Source organism: Ambystoma mexicanum, chromosome 11, assembly GCF_040938575.1.
Source record: "Ambystoma mexicanum isolate Mex_15411 chromosome 11, UKY_AmexF1_1, whole genome shotgun sequence".
NCBI classification, from domain to species: domain Eukaryota; kingdom Metazoa; phylum Chordata; class Amphibia; order Caudata; family Ambystomatidae; genus Ambystoma; species Ambystoma mexicanum.
The window spans coordinates 927,054,351-927,074,694 of record NC_090934.1 but is presented as its reverse complement, the minus strand read 5'-3'; the positions used below and the strand labels follow the sequence as shown (position 1 = coordinate 927,074,694).

Sequence of the window (20,344 nt, the reverse complement as noted above, 5' to 3'; positions counted from 1 at the left end):
GCATCCTTCTTATCCCCATCCTCTTCCCCTGCCTTTCGCTAAGGAGGGGTCCACCCCAACTAACCCCCCTGCTCCTGCTGGCCCCTACCCGCGCACTCCAAGGCCTCCCCCTCCCCCAGTTTCTTTAGATCTCTTTAAGCTGCCAATCACAAAGGGCCCCCCTTCTCTTGAGCCCCCCCCATCATACCCCAATCTCCCAGGGGCCCCCCTTCCCCTCAGTTACCAACGTACTTGCCGGAGCCCTGTTTACAGTGCAAACTTTTCAATTCACCCCCCCCTTGCTGACTTCATTGTTACTTTCCAATTTTCAGTTTCCAACGATGCACTTCCCATTTCCCCCACCCACTTTTGGAGTTGGAAAGGTCTTCCAAGCCCCCTAACCCTCCCCATTAACGTGGGCCTCCCCTGAGTCTAATACTCCTGGGCGCCGTTCTTGATAAACTGATGGCTGTGCAGTTCCCCTTGTGGTCTCCGCCAGTACTTTCTAACGGGAACACCAGGTAACATCCGCTGGGCTTGTCCGCCAAAGACCAGTCGCTGCGACCGGTGTCACCGCCATGACTCACAGCGGGCCACCGGCAGTAGTGAGTTCCCCCTCATGCACCTAGTCGCCTTAGCTCAGGAATCCCCAGTAAAACTATCAATGCACCTTTCACCCCTTTCACTCCGTCCGCAACAGGCACGCAGGCCCTCCGGCTGACAACCGGTGGCGTGATGACTTGTGTTGCAGCCTTTCCCGCTGGAGCTCCTCCTGACTGTTTGCAGCTTAAATGGGCTCCCCTGCAGGAGGGCCAACTGACCTGGCAGCGGCGTGCCGAAAGAGGTCTTCCCTTGACCGTTCCGTTCCATAACTGGAGACCCCCCCTCCCAGATTTAGGTGGGAGGGAGCGTTTCGGGCCCCTAAAGGCTTCCTTCATTTGCAAAACCCAAATCGACACTCACCCCTGCCCCCCCACCGCTGTTCAATTGCAGCCCATCCCCTGCAGAGCATCCTTTAGGTTGTACACGATCAACCTTACCCCTGCACTTTTGTAAAATCTTTTTATTTTTTTACCATTATTATTGTCTACATTCCCATCTAGTAATGATTGCTGATAAAATTGAGTTCCGACTGAGCCCTTGTGCCCCTTAAAAGAGAATTGTCCTGTAGGCCCCGTACTTTCGATTGTTCGTGCCTTGACCTCCCTTGCGGCTGCCCCTTCTATTGTCGGTCCGGGTTGACCCCCCTTCTCCTAGCCACTAATCCCCCACCTGCTTGTGCTCCCATCGCAAGCCGTGGTCGCTCTCCATGCTTTTCCTAAACCTTAGGTCGTTCCTCAGCCAAAACGTGCCCCCCCACTTTCTGTGTTCCTCCACCACGCATTCTCTGTAGTGTTGAAGGGCTGGCCCCTGGTCGTGATCCTTCTCCATTATTGTCTGCTCCATGACTCTGAATGTCGCCAATCAGTTCTGCAGGTTTTCATCAGGCCTCACCCTTTTTCCGGCCTGCCCTCTGCTCCCACATGACTGCAGGGTGTCCTGCCCTCGGAACACGACCTCCGGTAGGCCGCCGCTCCCTGGCGTTGGTGCCCCAAACCGCTGGCTCGACCTTGCGTGTCCACGCTCCTCGTATTTGTTGGCTGTAAGACTCGCCTGGTTAACCCTGTTCCCTGTAGGAAATGACGAGCCCGAGTAGGAGGAGGCGGCTGCAGCCCGGGAGCTGATTGCTTCTCCATCTGGCTGTGGGCCCCCCATCCTGGCCACCGCAGTTTCCCATCCTTCGGTCTTGGCCAACACTGCAAATCTTGCCCAGGCCTCTGCGTTCATTATCTCAAGCGGATGCGGCAAACGACCGATCTCGACCCTAGCTTCTGCTGCTGACTGCTCGTCTCCCATCTTCTCCCGGTCCATCCTTACAAGATGAAGCGTGGCGACCCTGTCTTCCTAACCCAAACTAGGGGGCTCGCCGCCGGCTCCTCTCCCTGCGTGGTACGTGAGCTGTCTGGTGGACCCTGAAGGATGAAAGAAACACGGTGAGCGAGTCGACAAACTGTCGTTGCCCCCCCCAAAACCCCATGCTCCAGGGCTATGTGCTGTCCTTTCAGTGTGCTGAAAGACCTGCCGATTCTTCCATCCCCCCCCTCCCGTGTACCCTCTACCATCGCCCACTCCCCCTTCCTAGCAACCCCCTGTAAATGTGCGCGTACTCTGCCCCACCTAGCGACCCCCTCCCTTTGCCCCCCTTCCCTCGCCCGCCCGAGCACCCCTCTCCTACCAGAGAGAGAGGGGGATCAGGCTTGCGCGCCCTACCCTCACTGCCTCCTAGTAACCGCCAACCTCGCCACAGTTCTATACTAATAACGTTGTACACCCCCCCCCCACCCGGCAAGAGCCAATTGTACGTCCACGCCTGATGCCCAAAGAAACCTCCTGAACACCATCTGCATGCCATCTGGATGTTACCCAATGCCCTTCCTTCTTTGGCCCCTCTGCTGGGGTTTACCTGTTTTGCATTCCGCGCCCCCCGCCCTCGCAACCCTGCCTTCAAACGTAACTCAGCATGCAGTACCTGATGTGGAACCCTGCATGACCCCATTGAACATGCATTAACTCGAGACGCACTACCCTCAAAACCTCTGCCTTGCCACGTGGCTAAATCACTCTTATTGCACCGCACACCACCCGGTAATCGGGACCCCTAGCCATCCTATTTTGTTACCGACCCCATCTAGGGTATATTATTGTAATGAAACCCATCCCTATTGCCCACCGCGGTTTAAACCCCTCATGGCTCGGAATGCTAACCTCCTCCTGTGATGGCCAGATGGCATGAATGATTAAACCCCTGTGTGGTACTCCAACCCTTCCAGACCCCTTTTGTGCCTTGAAACACTTGTGTATGTTCGTGTCCTAAATTCCCCACCGTATCAAAACGTGCGGTGTTCCTAGCACCCATTGCTTCCTCCTGCCACAACTGGCACCTGCGAACCCCATAGCAGCCTCACATGTATTTAATCCCATGCCTGTTTCCCAACCCAACCGCCGCTACCATTTTCCGCCTGCCAGCTCCACCTCTCCATGGTAAGTGCAACTGTCATGCTGCGTTAAGACTAGGCTCCTGTTAAGTGCCTGGAATGTTATTTTTTATTTTTTTTTTTGGCCCCTCCACCCCCGCAAACCGAGCGCCCCCGCCATCCCGTCTTACCGGGCCTGCCGTGAAAATGGTCTAACCAAGCTGACTGTCCCAATCTAGCCGCAGCAGCTAGACACCCTCGAACTTAAGCCCGCTTAGGCCGTTCCTTACCAGCCTAGCATTGAACCAGTTGCATTCTGGGACATGTGGTCCCAGAGGTACGCAGGTTCACCCATCGGAAAACATTCCTGAAGTTGCTCTAACGGTTAAAACAAAGCATACCTAAAGCCTCACTGGTGCCGTCAGCCACCTCTCACCTACTCCTGGAGGCATAGGTTCAAATCCTTCTTTGAGGGGCAGGCTGCCTTGACATTGATGCCCAGCCGACCCATCTGGAAAAACTTCAACCAGCTTGTGAGCGGTAAGTTGCCCCTTTTCTAATTCCGGCTCTACCGACCCAAGGCAGTCATCCCATAGCCATGCTTTCTAGCACCCCACCTCGGACTTCCCCAGCCCGACACAACAAAGCATTACCTTGTACCCCACTCCCACCGTCACCCTGCTTGCACCATCTATTTGGACCTAAACAACTGCCCTCTTATCTCCGCACATTTGTTTACCAGCTGTAACAGCAAAACCAATGCCTTTTATGGCACCCACCAGGAAAGAAAAGCTCCCAGTCACCAGTGCCACAGTGAAACGCTTTGAGGCCCCTTTACCTTTGATTCCACCACTGTCCCTTTCGGCTGCGATAGGCCTGGTTCTGGAGCCCTCCTCCGCGCTATGTGTCCTGAGGGATGGAAGAAATTGCATGAGCTCTGGGAAAGCCAGCCGTTGCGTTGCCCCTTTGACAGACCTGCCCTGTTTTGATAAGATATGATATGCTAGTTTATTTGATATAGCGCCTATGCCCAATGTGTCTGAAGCCGCTTCAAGGCAAGGGATGTCCATGCTGTCTCTTGTTACCTCTTCATCTATTGTATGGTATTCTGTCGAAGTGCGCTTAATTCTCATCCTCCCTAGTTCGGAGCTGTGCCCTTATCATTGCCCAATCCATTAAATACTTGTTTGTATGCGCGTTGCAACCCCTCTTCATTGCAATTACCAAAACATTCCTCTAAAGCAAACAGTACATCACTGCCTACCTAACTCTCCACAAAGACACGGAAAACAAACCGTGCCCGCGCACTCGCGGTGATTTTTACCAATTGCCGAGTGCACAGTGCCTTTTCAATAAACCCTCTGCATCTGCGCCCACCCCCGTACGCACTTGTGTATAGGTGCGTTATACATTCCTCCTCTCTTCTGCCAATGAAACTGACCCCATGTTTCTTGTATCGTGCCCGACTGTGTAATGGGCCATCTGTTTTTGCAGGGGCAGCCTGCTTACCATAGCTCGCCGAATCTCCGCCCGGCGCCCCGGTGCATTTGCAATTACCATTACAATTTGCTTGCATACTATTCTACCCAACTTCCTGCATTGCCGCCACCTGAAAGAAGGGGGGGCCGGGAGGGTACCGAAACCCTCATTCTCGATTGTCCTGCTACATGTCTCCCCTCCTGCGTAGGCGCCGCAAACCTGGTGCGTTGCTCCCCCTCCCAAAACCTCACCTACTTATCTCGTGCCCTTAAAACGCTCATCCCCGGCCCTCACGGGCAGCCAGCCCAAAACAATGCAATTGTGTCAAACAAAGGAAACCATTTAAAAGACACCGGCCGACAGACATTGAACATTCCCCCACACCGACCCCACCCTTGCCCTTTGTCCACGGGCATGTAAGTCATAGGCGTTTTCCCCCCACCAGGGTGACTCCTGGCCGCGGGGCTCGGAGGCCCGGATATCGGCCGCGAATCAAGACATCGTGGCAGGATGGGGCATTCCCTTTTAAAATATGCGCAAGGGTGGTGAGATGGTTCGGAGGTGCAGGGTCACCAGAACGCCCATAGGAGGGTTCGCTCGGGTGCGAGGGATATACCGGGTTTCAGGTGAGGGCGTCTGGAGGTGCATGGATGAAAGGGCAAGGTCCATGGCGCGGACTACCGGGCCCTTGTGCAACGGTTCGCCCGCGTGGGGTGATGTCGGTGATACCCCTTTCCCCATTTGCACCCAACCCTCGGTCTCTCCAAGGCACTAAGTGGAGGAAATACTGCGGTCTCCGGACCGCAGCAAGGACAAGCGCAACTGCGCTGCCCATCTACTCCACTCTGTCCCCATGCCTCCAAGGCACTAAGCCAACCCTCGCTAATCCCCCTAAAATCCCGCACCCAAGCCAACCGTCCCACAACAATGACCCCTCTCGACCCGATCCCCAAAATCTCCACCCATCGCGATGCCCTCCGCCTTTCCCACATAGCCCAATGCAAAACTTTCCGTAAGAGCATTTAACTTCCCCTTCTTCCCGGAACTGTTCGACTCCTTCACTGGAACCGCAGGAACAAACTGTCCTGGACCGCTTTCCTCTTCGCACTCGAACACGAACACAGCAGCAACGTAGGCGAGAGCTGGCAAAGAGAGACCCTGCAGCTCTTTCCAGGTCACCCGCCCCCCATCCCCCCTTCCGGATGGAGTGGTGCCTGTCTCACCCCTCCCCCCATGACTCCTCGTGCCCCTGTGCCTCGTGAGGCAGTCGGCACTAAGGGGGGCCCCCGCCGAGGGGCCCTCCTTCGTAGGGTGCGGGAGCCCGTCGTTGTTTCCCTCACAGAATGGACAGGGACACTGCCGAGGCTCCCTGGGACTGCCGTTGGACGGTCAACACTTTTTCTGCCCAGGTAGGTGAACCCTGTGAGGAGTACCACACATGTGAGGTACTGTTTTCATCCGGACACCTGTGGGAATGTGGGAAGGTAGGACATGTGTTGTTGGCAGCGTGTTTCAGTAGTTTCCAGGAGGGAATGTAGCGGGGCATTGCTTTTCTCAATGTTCACAGAAGCCATTACCTTACAGGTCCAACCATGTCCAGCACATACCTTTTGTATCTGTAATTTTTCCAATTGTTCCCCAAACTATGGGAATTTTCCCTACATAGTTGTTGCCCGACCTGTGTAAATCACTCCTTCCTAAACTTGGAATTTTGTCTACTTTTCAGAAATGTATGCCTTTCTGTCTTGCCCTTCAGTTTTCCTACCCTCCTCTTCCAATCCGTCCACACATGTCCTATTGGAAAAAAAGGGTAAAATCGCCTACCTCTCACAAAACTAATGGTAACCTTATAAAAACATGTTTTTTTGGTTTCCACTTGAAAGCCTGGAAAATGGCGAATTCAGCACAGCAAACCATTTGTTCCCAGCTCTTACAAGGAAAAAAAACACTGGCTTATTTGTACATCATTTTATTTATTGAAAAAAACATGTTCTCCCTTTTTTGGTTTTCTCTCACCCCTATACAGCAAACTAGGATCCCTTATGACCGCCTGCCTGCATGTGGGAAGAAAAGGGACCAAATTTGGCCTAGATATCACATGTAACACAAAAGATACAAGGGATTGAATGTCGACATATCGAAACCACCAAAAAAGGGCTTGGCACTGGGGAGGATAACCATTGGCAGTTAAGGGGTTTAAAACTTGTTTAAATATACATGTTTTGCACTAAGGCCCAAGAGGTTAACTTTGTGGTGTAAAACAGATGCTACCACTGAATTGTACTTGATTTGTTGCCACTGGAATGAGGACAAGCTAAGCCGACCAATGAAAATTCAAACCTGTGACCTTATGTTTGACTTTGCATACAGATCTCTCCAGCACGCGCATCAACCAGCACGGCTACTTGGTGGACTGTCCCTCAAAACTTACAAAAAATCACCTTGTGGTCGGTCTACTTTTTTTCTCTGCCCCAAATTCTTCTATTTTCCCTCAGCGCGGTTCCACGCGAGCGTGTGTTCCATGGTATGTGGGTTAAACGCTTGGAACCTTTGATTTACGTTTGACGTGCACAGCTGCGTCCGGAGCGTTGTCTGGGGCTGCGGCCTGGTTTGGTTATCTACAGATCACTTCCCGTGAAGAAGCAGGTCAGCGGGAGTATTACTCTCGGGCGGCTCTGTTCCTTTAAGTGGCAGCTCAGGTGTATTTTTGTTTTTGGGATCTGGGGTAGAAGTCGTCACAGAGCGTCCAGAGATCTGTCCCCTGACGGTGCAGTGATCTCACAGTGCACTGGCTGCTGATCTCCCGGCCTGTGGGGAGGTTGGAGGGGAGTGGTGGGAGGGGGAGGAGTGGGGAGGGTGTTGACAAACTGTGCTCGCTGCAGTCCTCCGTGGCTCCACCCCGTGCCGGCGTGACACACGGTGGAGGTGTAGCCCAAAGCTGGCCAGCTATTGGTTGACTGCAGAGGGCTTATCAACCTCATCTCCCCATCAAGCGTCAGAGGAAAAGATTGGGGCGAAGCGGTGCTGCAAGGATCCCCCACATTACAAACCGGCGCCAATCTCTCAGGTGCGGAAGAACACAAAGCACCAAACTGTACTGCGCCCGGTGTAGGCAGAGGGGGAAGAGGGAGCAGAAAGACCCCTGCCCGAGTCATAAAACTGCTCTTATTCCTATCAGCGGGCGGCAGGAAGCAGAGGGGTCGGGAGTGCAAAGGGGCTGGACAGTGGGTCTCTTCCCTGCGTAACAAGGTGTCTTCTAAGGGAACGAAGGAAGCAGCGGACATGTGAAATTAACTGCGGAACGCAGCCTGGCCCTTTTCACCCCCGAGAGGCTGATCCATTCCACCGGGGGAAGGGCGGCTGAACTATACAATCTGATTTTTCAACCAGTGGCTGCCGAGCCTGGCCGGTCGGCCCGCCCTGGCACCAGCCCTTCGCCTTCCCCATTTGAAGCAGGTTTGCTGACTCTCTGAAACATTGTACGCGATTTGCATTCGCGGTAACAGCGGCCAGCCGGCCACACCGAGCACTTGGGGCTGCTACTGGTCCGGGGTCATTCAGGGGCAGCGTTTCTGTTCCCCGGCGGTGGTGAACCAGAGGTCAGACATGTTCCCACCCGACTCCTCCTGGAACATTTCCTTCGCCGGCTGTGGCTTCCTGGGCATCTACCACATCGGCGTGGCCAGCTGCCTGCAGGAGCATGCCCCCTTCCTGGTGGGCAACGCCAAGAACATCTACGGGGCATCGGCCGGGGCGTTGACTGCCACCGCTCTCGTCAGTGGAGCCTGTTTGGGTAAGCTGAATTTGCATTTCTTAAGTATATGTTTGCATTTCTTAATTTAGTTTGTGGCGGACACTCCCACCAGAGTTGTCGCCAGACGCTTTGTTGGCTTTGGGGTTGTGTACTTAAACGACATGAGTCTCCAAGAGTGTTCTGGGGCCAGGGTTGTTTCTCTGGGCTGTATGGCGAGGGCAGCATACCTACCAAATAGCCTCGTCCCACGTAGAACGTATGCTTCCCCTTTCACTTGATAGAACGAATGACATGGGCAACTTGGCAGCTATGCAAATGTGTCTCACAAGCGTATGGTGCGCATGTGTGTTGTTGTGTTTTCCACTGAGTTAAAGTGCTCCAAACCCGGAAAAATCGATCAGTGGGCAGGCGATACTACAACTCCTGTGCTGCTGCCTGGCTGGGAACTCGCCTACATTGAACCTGCTGCAGGGGGCGGGGGTGGGAGGGGGTTCTAATGTAGGGAGAGGCGCTAACTTCAGAGATGGTGGGGGGAAAAGGCAAACACGTATTTGTGTGGGGGCAATTTAACTTCTTTATGCAGTTTTTAAAATTATTATTATTAAGCACATAGTTAATTACAACAACTTTAGCCTTAATATCAGGATCATCCCAGGAGCCCATCACTTACACATCTTTGAATAAAAAAAAAAAGACATAAAATCACTTCCAGAAATGTTGCCAAGGCACAAGTCAACCCAGCATTTTCTCCCGAATACAAGATCTCCCACCAAGCATCCGTATCAGTCCGCATTTCTTGGGCAGGTGTTTGTACAAATCCAAGGTCCTGTATGTTCTTAACTCTGGACAAAACGGAACCAAATGCTGCAGATTTCAGCTGGAGCATTACATAGCCTGCATGTGATGTCTTCTGTACCTAGACCATATGTACATAGGGTGGTCTTGGTGTGTAGTATATTTAACCTAAATCTGAGGAATAAGTCTCGGTGTCTAGCACTCGGTAGCTTTTTTTTATTATTTTTTATTTTTTAAAGGTATGATGATGTCACGTTGAAAGAGGCTACCGGATTTTTTGAGAGAGAGTGCACGTTAGAATGGGCTCTTCTCGTTAGAGTGCCTCTCCAATCATCAACCCAATGTCCTTTTCACATGTGTTGGATTACGGCATAAGATCTCAACTGTTAACCCCAGAGCACTATTTGTTGTAATCATACCATTCTAATGCAGTTTCAATGTTCCAAGCAGTTAACTCTCTCCTTTAAGGTTGAAAGCACCCAATTATGGACTGCTGTTAGAAGGAGCGGTCTCCCGTCCCCTCTCTACCCTTCCAATCACTCGTGTGATGCAAGTACTAACCCCACATCACTTTTTCAATTGCCTAAAAAGGGTATGCAGGGGCGGACAGTGCTATAAATGGAGAGAAAAAAAAGTGCAGGTACTCGCCAAGCTACGAAGACAGTTTAGTGCATCGCTTTCGGCATAGCACCTTGGGCACTGGTTCCTATTAGGCACACTGTTTTGTTTGCAGGCAATGCCCAGTGAGATGAAATGATGTGTCATGCAGCACACACCTTGCTAAAGCTGTGTATCTGAGATCCTTTCACACAAACTTCCAGTTTGTGGTTATGCATTGTGTCAAGAAAGTTTGACTATCTATATTAAATGAGACTTTCTTTTTTGCATATCAAACTAGCAGATATCAGAGGAGTAAACTAAGCTTGAGAAGGGGAGACAGGGACGTCATTTCACCAAAATGCCAGGGGTAGCGGAAGTGACATCACACGACCCTTGACCCCTGATGACATCACAGGAACTGATATCATTTGACCCCACCCCGAAGTGATATCGCGGGAAGCGATGGAACACGAACCTTTCACCCGTTGCCAAAACAGGAAGTGACATCACAGCATTGTACAGTACGAAAAATATGGTTACGATATCACTATAATGTGATGTACATTTCATGCAAGAATGGATTGCCATATGTAGCGTTAAGGTCAGTGTGTATAGGCCCATATTACCAAATTACTATGAATGCAAGCAGACGTCAATGACCAAATGATAATGATGTGTTAGTATATAGCACTTACACTTAAGCGCTTTATATAGAAAAAATATACACCCAATATCACCCAACCTGTCTTGGTACTCATTTATCGACCTCAGAAGGATTAAAGGCTGAGTTGAGGCGTTTAAGAACCGACTAAATCAGTGACTCACCCCCTGAAGTGTGCCTGAAATAAACCTTTAATGAGTTTAGCAATTATTGTACAGAATTCCAGAAAGACACATTATTTGGTTTCCTATTCTTTCTTATTTAGGGTCAGTGCTGAAAGTGTTAGACTTGTGGCACTCCTGTTCTTGTTTGTCTTATTATTTTTTTTTTAAAAGGGCCTGAACATGAGAGCCAGCCACTCCAGGACCTTGCATTACAAAAAACGAAAAAAAAAAGAAAAAAAAAACCGAAATTTTTTTTTTATTTCTTTTTTTTTTAACAGAGGTCGCAAGGGAGACCACAGAGGTCGCAAGGGAGACCTCAGAGGTCGCAGTTGCGACCTCTGGCGACCCCCAAATGACGTCCCTGAGGGGAGACGGGAGGGGCGAGGGCACTGCAGGTGGGGGAGAGAGGAGCAAGAGGGCACTGCTATCCCCAGCCAAGGCTGCAGAAGCTTAGTCCTTTAAGTTGAGATAAAGTGAAATGAAAATCTTTCATTTTCACCTCACACCATAGGAGTACCAGTACTCTCTTTCAGGCGTTGAGAAGCGCAGCTAGGTACTCAAATGCTCAAATAAGCTGAGGGCCGGGTAGGACTGGCCCATTTAAAGCACTATTGACAGTAAATGCTTTGTTAGTAATCGCAGGGCCTGTTAACAGCAAAGCCCAGGCACCATTTAACTTCCGTGTCCTGTTCTGTCCGGCCACAGGTATATTGGTCAGCCAGGTCGAGTCAACCTAGCCCAACATTTCGGGGCGGGGGCTGGCTGAAGCCCGGCCATATCAATGCTGTTGCGCCACTGACCTGCTGCCCTCGAGTGTACAAAAAGTTTTGGTTGTATTTGTTCAGATACCTGTATCCCGCCCCTGTGATCCATGGGGGATAGTGGTGCCAGACTCTCCCACCAGGACCCACACTTCACGAAGCCCACTGACTCACACGACAGCCCATCAAGGATTACACTAGAGCAACATCATCGCCAAGAGGCTCTGCACGATGGCTGTGGTGCGCTTTACTCCTGCTTCTTTATCTTGCTGACAGTTTTTCTCAGCGCTGTTGTTGAATGCGGAGTCTCAATTTCTGCGCTTGAAAGTGTAGTCGCGGTTTGGGTTGCTTCTCGATCGGTCGGTCATCTTGCCACAGGAGAATTGGATCATCAGCGCTGGGTAGCGATCACAAGGATTTGCAGTGTGCACACAGGTTTCTGGATCAGTGCCTCTGCGTCCTGAGCCAATCTTTGGCGTCTCTAGATGTGCGCTTTACGATTCCCCGCTCACCAATTTACGGCTTGACAACGACACGGGGGCGGGGAACAGGTAGAAGGGAAGTGCGTTTGACCAGTGGTTGATGGCTAACAAGCCACAACTTCCTGGTAGACACATGGATAAGAGGGCTGGGGGACAAGCGAGGCCTACCCGTTTAAGCAGCGTAAACAGTAAGTCGCCAGGTCAAACTAAACCTGTCGAGCAAGTGCATGTTATGTAATAGGCTGAGTGGTAATTAGGAGGAGACCTTGTTGGGATCGTCGAGTATTTGTACATTTTCTGTCACCCCACTGTTTGTGCAACAAAAGCCCTCAAATAAAATTGTAAAAACAATAAATCGCCATCGCCTCTTCATTACTGCCGGACAGAAATCAATGTAAGCAGTAGTCATAAAAAATTATGAACATCTACCAGGTACAATAAGAGCAAATTCTGCCAGTAAGAGGCCAGTAAACAGCTGGACATGTGCATGTCTGATGCATATGTTCAGTCTAAATCATGTTGTGTGGTCAAGCTGCAACTGTACTTTGCTACAGGAATGTGTTAATTTCAGTGTGGGGGTTCTTGCCAAACTCCTGTGATCCTTTTGCTACCCCCATCATTTCATTTATATACAAGAAAGAACAATACTCCTTTTGCTCACAAAAGAACGTACAATAGATAAATCATATTTGATGGGAAGCAGCGAGTTTTTTTTTTGTAATGGGTGGGTTTGAGTGATATTCTGGCCAGGTTGTGGAGGGACGTAAATGGAAAAGTCACTGGATGGGCGGACTTGCATAGATCAAGGACAATTAATATTAGACATTTTTAAGTGCAGGTAGGCGGTAGGGCCATCTGTGTTAGGCATGTACCCATGATGGATGAAGTGCTAGAGTGGAGGCAGAGAAAGTGAGGGACAGATGCAGGTCACAGGCAAGGGAAGAATGCTAGCCAGAAAGCAGATGAGATGTAGGCTTTTAGTTTGGTTTTGAACAAATTGGTGTGGACTGTTTCTCAGTTGTCCGGGGGAAGAGAATATGTCACAAATGCACTTTTTGAACTGTTGATTTTGAGCTCACCACACTCTCCTAGTGTAGAAGCAGCAGCTAAATAGCACCCAGCAATTTCAAACCATAACACGTAGTAACATTGTTTGCTTTATCATAGTTGCCTGCACTCTCCCTTCTGCTGCTAATATCGGTGCCCCGGCCCAAAACACACACACACACACACACACACACACCCCGCCCCCCCAAGGCCCTGCCCCCACAACATTGGCAACAACAGTGGAGGCAGCCAATTGTGAGGCAAGAAACGTGGGATGAATCTCCCGCTGTAAGTCCGCGTTCCACGCTGCTTGATGGCCCCCGCCCCCCCCCCTCTACCCTCCCAACCATCCCTTCCCTTTTTTCCTTTCCCCCACTTACCTGATGGGGCAGCAGAGGCTGCCACCTCCGCAGCTGCTTCCACTCCTGGTCCATTGTGGCCACCCTGGAAATGGAAGTAGGGCTCTGTATGGGACCCCACCATCTAGATTGCAAGGCGACCCTCTTACTGAAATATTGTATTTTCAATCAATGAATGGCCTCCCGTTCATTGAATGCCAATACAATGCTCTCAGCACCCCGGGCTACTGGATTGGCAACCAGGGGTGCTATCAGCATTAAAGCCCTCTCGGCGTGCTGGATAGGGCGTTTATCGGCCCGGGACCCACGTTAAAGGCACAAGCGAAATACACTTTAAAGTTAATCTTACCTTCTGCCCCTGTTCGGATGCTCATTACCACTGGGCTTCTCTTTAAATAAATCTGCCGCACCACAAATAGGAACCAGTATGCAAATGGTGCCTTCTGGTCTTGCACATGCGCCCATGAGCCTGAGCGCCAATAAGGCACTGCCCCAGGCAGTCTGAATGTGCAGGAACCCCCCCTAAACACATTCAGAAGTGCAGTTCCCAACCTGTATTCCCAATCTGGCACGCACGCTGTGGAACAGAAACTGTCAATGGAGTAACCACGTTCCCTTTGAGAGCTTAAGCCAGGACGGCACAACTTATTTTGCTGGAGGGCCGAATGTACCACACAAGTCCCATATACTGGGCCGAACTTTCAATGCAAATGTGCAGGTAGTAGGGGCACCGGTTTACACATTGGAGTTAAAAACATGTTTTTAAGGTGTCATTTTTATTTATAATTTTTTTGCTGTAAGCTATTATAGCTAGCCCTTTTTTTAAAAGTGCACAGATCATGATGCAAAGACAAAATGTGGCCCACAGAGGCTTCACACACCTGATATAACACTTAGCATCTGAATGACTTTAGGCCAGGCAACACTTCATCATTACATTCATTTGACTTGGAGGGCCATAAATAATGTCCTAAAGGGACGAATTTTGGTCCACGCCACAGGCCGCATGTTGTGCACCACTGGCTTTATGCTCCTCGATAAGGGGTGAGGGTACAAGCGGTCTTGGTCTAACGTGATTGCTTGGCTGCTGATGTGCCCAATGGCTCTTCAGCAGAGTCATCTGACATGGGACTTATTCTGAAGTGATATTCCCATGTGTTTTCTATTTAACTGCATTTTTGGTGTGGGGATACTGTACCTTGGTTTGGACCAGGAAGAAAGGGTCAATATGTGTTTTTAAATATTTTTAATTTTAAAAGCTTATATCATCTGCATGCAGTCTGTTTTGCACTGCACCTCACACCTTCATGTGAAGGCACTGTTTCGGTAAGGGGGAAACTATGTCGCTTCCCCATCATAGGGGGAATTGAAACAATGAATTCGCTAGCCAGCCTCTTAGCATGTTGAGCACCCAGTTATGGTCTATGTGCGTATAGCGTATTTTAATTTTTGTAGTGTGGCGTGGTTGCTGGTGGCATGTGGCACGCTGGAAGTACACACACAAATCAAGAAACTAAAAACAAATGTGCGTTGTTAATTCTCAAGGGGAGTGGCCAGTGCTTTAAGTGGGCCGGTGATGAGCCCCGCCAGTCTCCAAAAAGAGGGGCTGAGCTGAGGCTCTGCCGGGGCCCCCTGGTGCCACCCGCCATGGCGGGACATTATCCTGCCACGGCGGCAACAGCGATGGGCCATTTGCCCGCCGCCATGATGAACACAGGCAGCTGACAGAAGCGCCAGGCAAACTGCAATGCAACTTGCAGTTTGCGCAACGCTGTGGCTGGCCCTTCCGTCGGTCACAGCTGCAGAACTGTGTGACAGAGCCTCGTCAGCCGCCTTACAATAGGACTCCAGTCTGCATAAAACCGGAGCCCAGGTGCACCCTTAGACAAGACAGGACCTTCGTTACAGACACGGCAATTAGATGAATTAGAGTACCGGCTCGCACCCAGAAGTCCATGGTATTTGGGCAACAGATGGCTAGGGATTTTTGTTTAACAGAGGCAGGGTTTAAACAGACTGGCAAATACCTACATGCGTTTTAGTCAGGCCCGGCCTTAGGAGGGGGGGGGGGGGGCGAGCCGGGCGACCGCCCAGGGCGCGATGCTCCCCAGGGCGCCATTTGCTCCTGCCACACCAGCTCAGGGGAGTCTTTCAAGGGCTCCCCCGAGCTGGCATAGCAGGAGAAGGCGTGGCAGGCGGGCGGTTATTAAATGTGCCTGCGGCGGCCGGCGCATTCAATGACAATAGGGTGCTCAGCACCCCATTGTCACCAAATGCGCCCCTCTGCCGCGGGTGCCTTCAACAACAAAAAGGCGCCATTAGCCCCCCACCACGCCAGCTCAGGGGAGTCTTTCAAGGGCTCCCCCAGCTGGCAAACTGGCAGAAGGCGTGGCAGGTGCCCCACTGTTACCAAATACGCCCGTGGAGTGCATTCAGCAACAGGGCGCAGATGCACCCCATTCATATCATTACCTCCTTAACGAAAAAAAAAAAAGCCACTTCCTGGCCCTGCTTCCTGGAAGGGGGGGGCAATTCGCCCAGGGCGCTGCTGCCCCTAAGGCCAGCTCGGGTTTTAGTCAGGGCTTGAATCGATGGTACATGTGGGTGGACGGGCACCTTGATATGCTAATTTCTGGCGAAAGCACATTCAATTGCTGTTAATGAGCCCCTCCCCACTTTTTTTAACGACTTGACCCCTGACTTTAGTTTGATATGTTTAAAGCATCTTTGGTCCGGATTAGAATGATGTCCTTCAAACTGTCAAGGTTTTTGGGCAATAAGGTAATGTTTCCTACATGAACCTTCTAACGAAGTGCATTGAACTGCTTGGATAGTTGAGTGGAAAAACAGTCAATTGTTTTGACAAAACATGTTACGGTAATTTCAAAACGATGGGCACTAGAAGGGTTAGGCCAAAAGCGTGCATTATAATTTAAGTGCCCACACCCCTAATTATATATGCAAGAACACTGTGCCTCGAGACAAAAAAAAAATCTTTAAACCAATGCAATAGTTTTTGTTTAAAACGAGGCCACTAGTTGGGCACATTGATGCAGATTAGATCGCCGAGCCCCCAGCTTCTGCGATGGACAAGGACACCTCGTGCTCGGTGATCTAATCTGCTCTGCCACGCACATATCACCGAGACGTCTATGTCCAATGGCAGAGTTTGGGGCTCAGTGATCTAATCTGCCCTGTGCAGTGCATATTATATCATCAAGTCCCCTTTGGTATTTGTAGTCTCTGAAGATGGGGGGCAGGGGGAGGGGGAATGGTTGTCACAATTGTGCACGTTTTGCCTAACCTATTTCTAGGTTTAAGAAAGGTGGCTTGAAAACATAGTAAGGTACGCACAGAAACATCTATCCTTGTGTGCGTACCTTACTATGGTTTGTGTACTTTCCAAGCCATCTTTTATAAATCGGAATATCGTTGAAAGCCAGACCAGGGGGTTAGGTGGCGAGATGAGTGCAAGTGAGTCGTGAATATTTGAACATTAGCTTGGCAGTACCTGCCCCCACACTGTGGAATGTCCTTTTTTCCAACCTAGGGGCAGGAATTAACGATATGCATGTCCGAAAGCTCTAAAAAATGAGTATTCACCCTATCCTTTACCAAGGTCTTTCCACCACACAATTCAGAGGGATTCCAAGTACCTGCAATCTGTCCTACTCTACTGGTGTTTATGAAGTGACTGCAAATAAACTAAAAGAAGCAGGGGTCCAGATTTGCAATCTCATGCCTATGCAGAAGACGCCAAAAACCATGAGGCTGGTCAGGGGCTTACAGGCACTCATTCAGTGAGCTGTTTAGAAGCTGCATTGTTTTCATTCAAATAATGTTCGTCTTTATGCCACGCCCGTCATGCAAGCCACAACGTGCTCGCCTTGGAAGCAAGACGACACAAAGCAACACTGGTTCGATCCCTGGGTCCACGCTTAGAAACCTCTGGGTATTTAAGCGCGTTATAAATACTCAACTAAGAAAAATCAATTACGCAACTGAAAAACAAACAATACCTGTAACAGCGCCTCAATGCCCGCGGGCTGTGTGAGTGCTTTAAAAATGCAAATAATATAAACACCCTGAAATGCACTCTTCCCCCCCACCCCCCCTTTTTTATCATTAAATCATGGCACAAGCATGAAATCATGACACTACTGATCAAGTCACAAAATCTGCGATTGAAAATCACTGGGTGCTTAATGAGATCAGTTGGGGGTGGGGGGAGGGGAGAATCCTTAAAACATAAAACACCAAGGGAAAGTTGTTCGACAAGCTGAGCAGTGGTTTAGAAAGAAGTAATGGGATTGATTAATTAAAAGAACGGCATGGGAAGAAAATCAGGAGAGGTCAGTGACCATCTTGGATTTGCACCCGTTTCCTTATACCCTTATTTAGAAAGTGTAAAAATGGAGCAAAACTGCAGGTGTCTGGAGGGTATATATTGCCCCAAAATACTAGATTTAAAAAAATGCAGAATAGGTAAAAAAATGCTGAATCCGAAAATACTTCACCAAGTATACGGGAGTGTCCCCCCAGTTCCCTAGTTTGGTATTTTCTGGTTCGGGGATTGCAGGGGTGTCCCTGGAATACAGGAAGGGAAAGCGGTGGACACTTTCACCAATTCCGAAAAGCTTGAATTGCAAAATGCGACAAAGTGTGCTTCGCTATTTTGTATTCGAGCTTTTCAGAATGCGGTGTGATAAAATGTTACTTTCAAAAGCTCCTGTACACAATGTGATGCACACATACTTTCTCAAGGGCTTCTGCAGATTTGCTCCAGTTTTAGGCCTTATAAAAAGGTGACCTCTGCAGATTTGAGCTACACACGGCCACCAGCTGCTTGCTTCCAGTGCAAATCTTTGTAAATCAAGACCATTGTTTCCAATGGTGCTTGGGCCTGGATTATTTATTTATTGCAGGAATTTATTGGGCACAAACCTTACTTTGGGAACCAACGACGCACTGTACATAGAAGGGCCTGCATGCATACATTATATCTGGGGTCTGCAGCGTTTGTCTTTCCAGATGTTTTGGACTACAGACCATCACCCCTATCCAGCATAGTCAAAAGGTGAGTTATCCTTGCCGCAGGTTATCGACCAATACATTAGATAGTTGCACGAGGCAATAGTCAATAGAAGAGGTTTATTTAGGATGGCATGGAATAGTTAAAACTTACTACATTTGCAAGGGAGGTGCTACATATTTACATCTGCCAGGCGGGTGCAGAGCAAGCGCGGAGCAACTTTTTCCAGGCTTTTTCTGTTCTTAACCTGCTTTGAAAGATGCACCTCTTCGTACAGTGCCGGGTTGGAATCCCTATTGTTTGGGAACGTGTGTAACTGCCTAGTAAATGGGACTTCAGAAATCAGCACTCGTTACAACATAGTCTGTCAAAAGTGTGAATCTGCAACGAGGAGGACCATCTTGCCTAGGGGCTGTATTTTTTCTTTATTGGGTTCAAGGTAGTAACGCACATCACCCATCACTTAGTCTAACTACTTACTTTACTTGGCTGGTATTTTTGCCTAGAGCTGTGACTCTCCCCTGACCCCTCAGGGTGGTGGCAGAATGCTGTTGGGAACTGGTATAGAGCTACAAAAATCCTGCCCAGACCAATTTACGTGTCCCAAGGCTCAAACCAAGACCATCTTGTTTTAGGGGGTGTGTTTATTTAGGTCTTGTGGGTTTAAAGTTCTAGGGCCAATCGCCTTTGGTGCTGATGCAAAGCAAAGTGATTTCTTTTGGGGAACATCAATGCAGGCATGTCCGAGAAGGCACTTGGAGGTAATGCAGCAGGAACAGGCGCATTGTTCTAGGGTGGTTACTGAATAAAAACTTCATTTCTTTTAGATGAAAGGCCGCTTTTATCATTCTTCACAACAAATCCCCTATTTAATTATCTTCCTCTTCCCCGCCCCCATCTTCCCTTGTACTTCGTTTCTTTCCTTGCTCTTTCTGCTTTTTTCTTTCTTTCTCTTATCTTATCAGCAACAACTCAGCACCTTTTTGTGTAAACAAAACCTTGTGTTACACCATATTTAGGACAAGTACTTTTACAACATATTTGGACCCTATCCTTAATCCAGGTGCCACTATCCGTTCTTTATAGTTACGAAGCGTTTTCTTGGTCGACACGTGTTTCGGTCATGGGAACTGGGCACTAACAATCTTGCCCATCTGTTTTTCAGACCTTCATCGGGACGTAAAGCACAGATCTCATTGTGTCTTGCCATTCATAGACTGGAGTGAGCCACATCATCTCCATGTATCATATTCGGAGATGTAGAAGGTGTAATGGAATAAATTGCTGGTACCTCAATATAGACTCTTCAGTATGGTCAATTAAGTGACAGGATGCCTGAACGCTTATCCCATCCTTGTTTTTCTATAGATCGATGCACTTCAACTGATCAAACACCAGATATCTATCTTTTGTTCGTCTTTCCGCCTCAGGGTGGATGATTAAGTGGATTCCTTTTTCCAGACTCACAGGTGTCCGCTTCTTCTTTCAGATATATTTGTTATATTTTTTTCTATTTTCTCCTTTTCTATTTCTGTTATGAAGTGCTATGTTACTCATGTCCATGGATGGAAGAACCAACTGCGGTGTCTCGCAGCGTCTCATACCCGCTCTAAATTTGCCCCTTCTGTGCCATTCCATAAGGCGGCCCAGTTCTTTTTTTTCATAATTTTTATTATTTCTAGGCCGGTGCATTGCGTTAATTCATTTTCCCCCAAATGAATTATCAACAAACCTGCCATCCATCTTCTATCCCTTAATTCAAACAACATTGGCATCAACTGTCCCCATCTCATGACTCCCCACCCCGGACCATGTGACTGCCACCTCACTGTAGGCTCTTCCCAGCAGTTTTCCATAGGTCCTTGTCTCTGCTTGTTTACCCGGCCCATTTACAATGGAGTGTTCACAAATCCACACTTCCTTCGGCTTCATTGGCTCTACATAAACGACAAAAGGGGCGCCCCGTTACGATCCACCATATTCCACTACATATTCTTCACATCCCTTACATACAATCTAAACTTGTGCGACTTCCGCCTCTCCAACAATTTTACCTCCCTTTCGCCCAAACCAACAACTTTTGATGCAGCTCCAATACGGAACAAGTGTGTACTCCTTTGAGTCAGCCCCCACTCTTTTTAAACCTTTCCTCAGCACTACTAACACCTGTTCTCCTTTTACCCATTCCCCATTGTCATGTACAAAAACAAAAAAATA

At 49.4% G+C, this 20,344-nt stretch overlaps 1 protein-coding gene across 2 annotated transcripts in view; it reads left to right on the top strand.

The window, feature by feature from the left end:
* The first annotated feature begins 7,257 nt into the window (after nucleotides 1-7,257).
* Nucleotides 7,258-20,344, top strand: part of PNPLA2 (patatin like phospholipase domain containing 2) — a 158,154-nt gene continuing 145,067 nt past the window's right edge. Inside the window, exon 1 of one of the 2 annotated variants that reach the window (XM_069624023.1) lies at nucleotides 7,258-8,265. In XM_069624023.1, coding sequence (XP_069480124.1) covers nucleotides 8,079-8,265 — 187 coding nt within the window. In that variant the 5' untranslated portion in view covers nucleotides 7,258-8,078. The remainder of the gene's footprint in view (nucleotides 8,266-20,344) is intronic. The other variant, XM_069624022.1, reaches the window with a different exon arrangement.